The sequence below is a fragment of the Carcharhinus amblyrhynchos genome, chromosome 29 (genome assembly GCF_965287045.1).
Source record: "Carcharhinus amblyrhynchos chromosome 29, sCarAmb.v2.hapA, whole genome shotgun sequence".
Taxonomy (NCBI): Eukaryota; Metazoa; Chordata; class Chondrichthyes; order Carcharhiniformes; family Carcharhinidae; genus Carcharhinus; species Carcharhinus amblyrhynchos.
Window position 1 is genome coordinate 19,635,416 of NC_137352.1, and position 9,816 is coordinate 19,645,231.

Genomic DNA, 9,816 nt, shown 5'->3' on the forward strand with positions numbered 1-9,816 from the left:
GCATTTTCTATAATTCATTATGAAATATTCAGTTTGTATTAAATGTACTTATTCATGGGATCATGGGTTAGTGAACAAGCCCGATTTTAACCTTGCTTACTCATTATGTGACCCACACATTAGCCTAGTTTAGCTGTCACTGCTTCAGCAGCTCCTTCAGTGCAATTATTGCCACATTCTTTCCTAATAAAATAACTAGTGTTTGAATTATTCCAGGCCTAAAATTCTGCAGACTGCTCGAAATTGGATGCGGCCCCTGTCTTCACGTAGCATTCTGGGCCTCGGAGCACGCAGAGGAAATGATTCTGTCCGACTTTGCTTTGAACAACCGGCAGGAGGTTGCACTGTGGTTACAAAATAGGTTGGACTAAAACCTGGTGTTGTCAGACTTTTTACTGTGTTTACGCCAGTCCAACGCCGGCATACCCACATCATGGTTACAAAATGACCCAGAAGCTTTTGACTGGAGCCCAGTTGCAAAATACATGTGTGAACTGGAAGGCAACAGGTAATTATTAAGAAAGCTAGATTTGCATTGCTTTGATAAAAGGTGAAAAAGCTGTCCGTTGGTTTATAGGTGCCAGTCAGTGTATTACTGAGATTTGCAGACCAGAAAAACTCTGGGTTCGATCCCCAACCCACACTGCCTCTCCTTCAGCCTGTTAAAGGACAGGAATGAGTCCACTGTAAGAAGATCGATTCCATGTTTAAGTTTCATTTGAAATTTGCAGTTGGAGGGCTCATGTGAGGGAAAAGATAAACTTGTTCACTTCATAGAATCCCTACAGGACAGAAGGAGGCCACTCGGCCCATCAAGTCTGCAACGGCCACAATCCCACCCAGGCCCTATTCCAGTAACCCCACACATTTACCTGCTGAGCCCCTGACACTAGGATCAATTTAGCATGGTCAATCAACCTAACCTGCACATCTTTGGATTGTGGGAAGAAACTGGAGCACCCGGAAGAAACCTGTGCAGACATCGGGGGAATGTCCGAATTCCGCACAGACAGTGACCCAAGGCCAGAATTGAATCCGGGTCCCTGGCACTGTGAGGCAGCAGTGCTAACCACTGTGCCACTGTGCCACTTAAAAGAAAGGTTATGTGTAGACTTAGAAAAGTGCTGCCTCAGTCACTCAGCATCTTTCTCAAGCACCTCCTCTGTAAAACACAGTAGACATTTAAATTAATTTGATGCAAATCTGATATCAGATGCAATGATCGCCACAAAGTGAATGAAACAGTCAGGCTCATTTGTCAGGACTTTTTCTTTTTACATTTAACTGCACATCTTGGGACACTGAAGGACAATTTAGCATGGCCAATCCACCTAACCTGCGCACCTTTGGGCTGTGGGTGGGAAACCGGAGCACCTGGAGGAAATCCACACAGACACAGGCAGAACGTGCAAACTCCACACAGACAGTCAGTCACCCAAGGCCAGAATTGAACCTGGTGCTGTGAGGTAGCTGTGCTAACCACTGTGCCACACCTAAAATATATTTATTGCTGTTTATTACATGTTGCTGTATGAAAAATGACTGCTGTTTCTTGACATGGTAACAATGACTGGAAATCATTGCCTGTGCAGGATAAGGCCATTCCATACCTGAGTCTATCATTCCACTTTCTCAGCCATTTTTTTTTATGAATGGATCTTTCAATATTTTTCATCATTCCTCCTTTCAGTCCTGCCACAATGTCCTTCTATTGCTCCTCACCCATGTTCTCTCTTCTCTTTCCCAATCCATCTCCTTAGTGTCAGCTCCTGGAATAGTCTCTCCCAATTCATTGACAAAACACCACACGTGTAATTTTTTAGAACATTTGTATCCCTGTCAATTTCTCATCCACATTTGAAGCCATTTAAATCCATTACACAAGCCCTTTTTCCACCACTGCCTCGCTTCCCCCACCATTCAATCTCCCTTTCATACACTGTGAAGTCCAAGGACATGCTTATGACAATACTTGGTTTGACCACCGCTGGAAGCTCTGGTTGGCCTCCATGAGGCATTATTGGGCCTTCTCTGCTCTGCCAAATCAGTTCCATTACAGGATCTTGCTGCACTGCAACCATAACCCTCAGCTTCTTTTCTCTACAACAAACCATGCTCTGAAACCCCTCTCCATTCTCACTGACAGAAAATGCATTAAGCCTATGGACTTCACTTCTATTAGGATTACCCCTCCCTGCACCTCTACCATTTTCTTCCCTTCCTCAAGTCCACCAGGCCAGACTTCTTCCAAGGTTTCCTCTGCCCTAGTCCTGACCTTACATCTTCCTCTTATCTCCTTCTCATCTATCTGATTGTATCTATCTTGCAATGGTTTCTCTTCCTGCATGCATACATTTACCTCTAATGTTTCCCAAGGACCTATCCTTGGCTCCCTCCATTTTCTCATCTGTCTGCTGCCCTTCGGTACACCATTCAAAAACTCAACATCAACTTCCACATGGAGATTGACAGGCTAGCTTCATTTCAGCACCACCTCACTGAACTCCTCCTCTCTCTCTAAGTTGTCAGATTGTTTGTCTGATTGGATGAACAGGAATTTTCTCCAATATCGCAAAGCAATTGTCTTGGTTCCTGATAACTGTCTGAGATGAACCAGCCTCATTATAGCCTTTACAAATCCTTCCCGTTGTCCTGAGGCTAGTGATCTCCACCAGCGTTGTAACTCTCTTGAAATCGCTACAGTCCTTGAATCCCTAATTTTAGTTGCTCCAGCCCAATTGGGCTGCAAAGAAGTCAGTTATTGAGGCTGCAGTTCTGGATACCTCGCCATAAAGTCTCCACCTGTCTACCTCTCTTTCTTCTTTCATGGCTTAATTAGAACTCTCCTCTGTTACACTTTTAAGTAGTTGCATGATTGCTTTAAGAGCTGGTCACTCGATTTAATGGTCATTGGGCCGTTTCACAGGCTGCTGTATAGTTTCTGTTCTGTGCTGAGAACATTTCTTTCAATAAAACTGTTATGTGTTACTTTGAATCTACATGTGCAAACCACTTCTTTTTCTTCTTGTATAATACCCACAACCCCTAAAATAGTTTGGACATTACACCCTCTTAAACCAGCTTCTGGCCATCTTCACTAGAATCTCCTGGTGTGATGCCATGTCAAATCTTATGTGATAATGCTCCTGTGAATCCTCTTGTTACATTTCATTCTGTTAAAAAAGGCGCCATATAAATGCAACTTGTTAATTGCTGCAATAAAGATGCAATAAGGTTGGCAAATGCTTATTTTAATATACTCCATCAGAAGCTCTGTCTTTTTTACAAATGCAAACATCACTCTGCTTTTTGCTAAGGAGTTAACTGGGGACTCATTAGAACAAGCATTAAAATGTTTGAGCCACACCATCTCCTTCAACGTGGAATAAATTGAATGTGATTGCCTGCTGCACCCTGTCGCAGACACTGTGCATGTACCTTTCAGGGAAAAATGGACAGAGAAAGAGAAGAAGCTGAGAGATTCCATCAAACAAGTTGTGAAGTGTGATGTTCATCAAAGCAACCCTCTGGATCCAATAGAATTGGAACCTGTTGATTGTCTGGTGACGTCCTTGTGTCTGGAGGCTGCCTGTAAGGATAAAACGACATATCGCACCGCTCTTAGAAATATAACCTCTCTGTTAAAACCAGGCGGGGTGTTCATTCTGGTTAGTGTTTTGAACCAGACCTATTACATCATTGATGAACTGAAGTTTTCAACTCTGAAATTTGACCAGGCTTTTTTAGACAGAGCTTTGCAGGACGCTGGCTGTGAAATAGATCGATTTGAAACTTTTGTTGTCCCTGAAAGTACTATGAGTATATCAGACTGTGAGTCTGCAATTTTCCTGATTGCTCACAAGTTGCCCCTCGCTGCTTAATGCTGGAGATGATTACAGATGTACTTGTTCAACATCAGCTCAACATGCAAGAATAAATATGCACTATTAAATCAAGTCAAAATACTTGCTTGTTATTGCCTTTGTATTTCATGGTTGGCCTTACAACTTCAAAAGAATTTGTTATAGAGTGATAACTCATTGTCGTTCCATGGCATTGTTACATTGTGCTGCCTTTTAGATGGAATGGGGTCTGAATTTTCACTTTGGGGGTGAGAAATAGGTCAGTCCATCTCAATTATGGGAAACTCCGGAACTTTTCTTCTATGATTTAACTGAGTAGGGGTGGGGCATATTTGTCACATGATGCATTCCTACTCAATGGCTTGTTGCAATTCCCTGCCAGCTTCAACTAATGAGAACTGTACAGATTAGGCCAGAGACCTGAACTCCCCTCAGCCACGTGGTTCTGTCAGTCTGATACAGGCACTCATTTGCCCAATTCCAGACCCGGGGATAAACAGTCACATCACCTTTTTTGTCCTGGAGATTGGGTTTCCTGTTCCATTAAAGAAGACAAATGGACCCTTCAAGCCGGAGGGACATAAGAACATAAGAAATAGGAGCAGGAGTAGGCCATCTAGCCCTTCGAGCCTGCCCCGCCATTCAATAAGATCATGGCTGATCTGTCATGGCTCAGTTCCACATTCCCGCCCTCTCCCCATAACCCTTAATCCCCCTGCCTATCAAAAACCCATCAACCCGCGTCTTAAAAATATTTAGCAAGGCAGCCTCCACCACCTCAACGGGCAGAGAATTCCAGAGATTCACCACCCTTTGAGTGAAGAAGTTCCTCCTCAACTCCGTTCTAAACCGCCCCCCCTTTAGCTTGAGGCTGTGCCCCCTAGTCCTACTGTCCTTTCTGAGCGGGAAGAGTCTCTTCACCTCTATCCCATCCATCCCATTCATCATCTTATACGTCTCAATGAGATCTCCCCTCATTCTTCTAAACTCTAACGAGTACAAGCCTAGTTTATTCAGCCTCTCCTCATAGCTCAACCCCCTCAGCTCCGGCAGTTGGAGATCTTCCACTTATAGAGGCATGACCTGGCTTTAGCAAAAGGAAATTAACAGAGTGAACCTGAACCACAAGGTTTTTCCAACATTTAATTGCAAAAGGAGCCAAATCACCAATGGATGGTGTTGTGCAGTGGAATCCCTTTACTGGGCAGTCTGTGGCTGTATGAGCACTCACTGGGCCTGACTGCCACCAGGGACTCAACTTCAGACAAACTGCAGGCCCCACCCACCCACCCCCCAAACTTCCCTCTCAAGTTCCCTGTCAGCATTCATTGCGGTCATGACTACAATGCAAATTCTATGGCGGTACTATGTGCAAATACTTCATTACAACAATTAAAAGGTACTTAATTTGCTGATAAGCTCTTTGGGATGTCACAAGTCCTCACATTAAGGATGTCTTGTCATATCAAAGATGCTATGAATCCAGCAAGTTGTTTTAGTATAGAAAATAATTAACTGGTCATCCCAGCTTTGGTCCATATCTTTTGATACATGTTGTCTAATAAAATATGTCAATCTCCGAACAAAGAACAGTACAGCACAGGAACAGGCCTTTCGGCTTTCCAAGCCTGCACCAATTATGACTAAACTAAAAGTGTATGCACTTACAGAGTCCATATTTTTCCATTCCCACCCTATTCATGTATTCATCCAGATGCCCCTTAAATACCATTATCGTACCTGCTCCCTCCAGGTAGCGTATTCCAGACATTCACTGCCCTCTTTGTAAAAAAAATGTGCCTTGCATATCTCCTCTAAACTTTTCCCCACACACCTTAAACCTATGTCCCCTATACTTGGCTTTTCTACCCATTGGAAAGAGCATTTGATTATCCATTCTGTCCACACCACTCAGAATCTTGTAAACCTCAATCAGGTCACACCTCAACCTCCTTTGTTCCAGTGAGAACAAACTGAGTTTATCCAACCTCTCCTCATGGCTAATATCCTCCAGGTTAGGCAACATCCTGGTAAACCACTTCTGTACACTCTCCAAAGCATCCACACCCTTCTGGTAGTGTGGCTAACTTGAAAATTTCATTTAACCCAATACCCACAATGCTCCAGAGGAGGGCATTCCATATTTTCACTCCCCTTTATGAAGAAGTGCTTCTTGTTTTCCTCAGTGGTCTTCCTCAGGTTTTGAGATTGCACCTTCTTATCCTGATCTCGCCGGAAATCCAACTCTCATAAAATAACGAGAGCCAAGAAATCGGTCGTGAATATTTTCTCAGCTCGTGCGATTTTACCGGTTCACCCTGCCCATCGATGGGGAGGATGAGCCACTAGAATTCCACCTACTATCTCTGCTGTCACTTCCTTTGATACCTTAGGATGTAGGTCATCAGGCCTTGGGGACATGCATTCAATCCCAATAGTTTGTTGAGTTTAGATTTTCCTATTGATGATGATTGTTCTAAGTTCCTCCCTTTCTATTACCTCTGCCTTACCTGTACTATTGGGATGGTATTAGTGTTCTCCATCTTGAAAGCTGAGGCAAAATATTGATAGCATCCCTACATTGCAGAAGGAAACCATTCAGCCCATTGAGCTTGCAGCGACAACAATTCCACCCAGGCCACATCTCTGCAATCCCATGTATTTACCCTGTTAATCCCTTGGACACCCAGGGGCAATTTACCATGGTTAATTCACCTAACCTGCACATCTGTGGACTGTGTGAGGAAACCGGAGCACCAGGAGGAAACCCACACATACACAAGGGAGAATGTGCAAACTCGCAAAAGCAATGACCCGAGGCCAGAATTGAACCCAGGTCTGCCACCCCATTTCTGTGTTCTCCACTATTAACTCGCTGTCTGATCCTTCAAAGGACAAACATTGACTTTAGCTACTCTCTTCCCTTTTATATACTTATTGAACTTATTATGTTTTTAATATTCTGTGCTAATTTTCTTTAATAATTTACCTTTGCTCTTTTTTCAGTAACCCTTTGTTAATCTTCAAAACTTTCCCAATCTTCTAGCCTGCCACTGGCCTTTGCAATATGGTATGTCTTAGCTTTTGTCTTTATGTTGTCTTTAAATTTCTTGCTCAGCCATGGATGATTTTTTCCCCTCTCAACAACCTTTCTTCCTCTCTGGAACATATTGTAGTTAGGAAGAATTGAATAGCTACCATTCCTTACTAACTATCCTACCTTCTGGCCTTTCTGCCTAGTTCACTAGAGCCAAGTTTGTCCTCATTCCCAGGTAATTATTTTTGTTTAACTCCATAATGTGAGTTTCTCATCCTCAAACTGAATTTTGAATTCTATCGTACAATGATCACTCTTCCTTAGAGGATCCTTAACTATGAGGTCATTAATTAATTCCTACTCATTACACAATACCAAATCCAGAATAGCTTGCTCTCTGGTTAGTGCCACAACATATTGCTTCAAGAAACAAACTGCGATACTTCTAATGACCACTCCCTTGAGGCTACCCTTGGCAATTTCATTAATCCAATCTATGTGCAAGCTAAAATCACCCATAATTACTGCCATACCTTTCTTGCAAGCTCCCTGAATTTCTTGGTTTATACTGTGCCCCATTGCAGAACTATTGTACGGGGACCTATAGATTACTCCCACCAGGGACTTCAGCTATTTCTCGGTCTCCCTTTATAATCATAAAAGTAAAATATTGATTTTATTTTGATATCACTCTTTTCATAGCCTCCTTTGATAGCGCTTACTGACTATTTTGTCACCTTTTTGTTCTTTGTGTCTTTCACCAAGGTCTGTGCAATTTTTCTTGTGGCGTGCTTTTTTTTTCTTTTGATTTTATCTTATCTCTTTAGTCAACCATGGCTGCATGTTTTTGGCAAGTACAAATCTTTTCCCTTCGGGGTATAAAGTGGTTTGACATCGCGTTGAGTTCTTTGTCAAACACTTATCACTGATTTTCTGTCATTTTTACCCATTGCTGAGTTTAGGGTGGACAGTCTCAGTCACATCATGGAAGTCAGCCTGTACTAAACCTAAAATCCTCGTAGTTGTTTCATGTTTCTCCTTTCAAGCATCACATTGACTACAATCTTATTACAATCATTATTAGATAAATGTTTCTGCACCTATTAGGTTGTTAACTAAATTTAGTTCAATGCTCATTACTAAATCGACAATGGTATGTCACTTTCTTAACTCCAAGGCATACAACGGCAGACAACGATACTAATACTCTTAAGAAATTCATTATCCTTCTGACATCTGCCATCAGACAAGAATGTAAGAAAAGATAAAACAGGGGAAACTATGTGGACCATCTAGCCAAAGGTTCATTTGCACAATGTCTACATTATCAAGCATTGGTCTAAATCTCTTTGAAGTATTCCAAACATGTACCTCCACTGGCAAATATCATCCAAACATTCGTCACTTTGGTGTAAAGTATTTAAACGTAAATTGACTGTGTGTTTTCTGAAATTGGCCTCACATTTGCTTGAGTCTTAAATACACTTGTTGTGGTTTAATTTAGCAATTTCCTACGAATGCTGATATTTGAATGAATGTCTCTCGTGAGCTTTCTGCAGCTTGGGTAAATAATCGGAAACTTCCTTTGCACCTTAACCAATGCATCCATTTTATTGCTTCTATTGCAAGGCTAATATTGCAGCACTGGGGACTGACTTTATACATCGTGGCTTTAATTATCATCCTGGAGATGGAGACTGGGAGTCAGGAAAATTCCCGGCTCGGCCTGCCTGCCGTGGAATCCAAGGAAGAATTTTCATTGCCAGGGGAGTTGGGGGAGGGTTCAGGCTCAAGTCAGACCTATTGGGATGATATTCAGAGGCAACTACCATGGCTGCTGTGTGAGGAGGTGGTCTGTTTAAAATGCCATCTTGGCACTGTGTATTTTATCATGGTTAAAATAAAAATACAAAGATATTCTAGACCTTCCACCTATTCCCCAAGCCCCATCCATGCCCCCTCATACCCCCATGCCATCTCATGCCTCCATACCACGCCAGGCCCAACACCTTCACATGGCTCATCATTCATCGTTATGCCAAAGTAAAGCCCCCACCATCGCCCATTGTGCTTTGTGTTCCCTATGCCAAGCTATGGCACTTCTATGCCCACTGTTGCACTATAGAATTTACTGAATAAATGAGTTGAATGGTGACAGAAGGAGTGCAAAAAAAAACACTTTAAAAAGTTATTCACTCAATATTTAGCACTATGTTGAAAACAAGTCATTTCCCTACATGACAATAAAAGTGTCAATCATCCAGACTCTTTAAAATAGCAATAACAGAAACCATAAACCCTTGAAACCACTTAACTTTGTGTGAAATTTGCAGCAGCGGTCTGAGAGCCCGAGAAATCAAGTAATGTTTTTTCTTGGGTTCTACTGTTTTAACAAAAGTAATGGATGCCTGGGCTTTCAGTCAAGCCGATCATTTTGCATCCACTTTTTGCTTTTTCTTGTTCAAGTTTCAATACACCTACTCTTCCAACTATTCCAAAGTGGTTTGGTGGTTTAATGCAGAAATTAATTTAGTTCAGAAATCGCATTCACATCATGTCCATTGTCAACAAGATTTACTTTTCATTGAAGAATTTATGTATTAGAAAAGATCTCCCTCCAAAAAATTCATATTGACTCTCTTTTATTATGGCTAATGTGGCAGTATGAAACAGGCCAGCCAAAAGTGCATTAACTTTGGGTGAGACTGGACAGATTGTGGTGGCAGGTGGGAATGCAAATGCCCACCCGATGTTATATCTATCGAGGTGTTTCTCTAACTAATCTTTTTAAATGTCTTATAATAACGGATGTTGGTTTTATTGGTATATGCTTCCTGGTCATCCTGATTGTTACAAACCTTACAAACATTCCATTTCTCGTCATTTGTTAAAGATTGCAGCAATAGTCTGATTTTC

The 9,816-nt window shown here is 42.0% G+C and overlaps 1 protein-coding gene across 1 annotated transcript; it reads left to right on the forward strand.

Moving 5' to 3' along the window:
• Positions 1-221: 221 nt before the first annotated feature.
• LOC145359892 (nicotinamide N-methyltransferase-like) lies at positions 222-3,940 on the forward strand. Its single transcript, XM_080214729.1, has 3 exons — positions 222-347; positions 435-508; positions 3,446-3,940. Exons 1-3 carry the CDS (start codon positions 300-302, stop codon positions 3,879-3,881), a joined length of 558 nt encoding a protein of 185 aa, XP_080070855.1. The 5' UTR covers positions 222-299; the 3' UTR covers positions 3,882-3,940.
• The last annotated feature ends 5,876 nt before the right edge of the window (positions 3,941-9,816 follow it).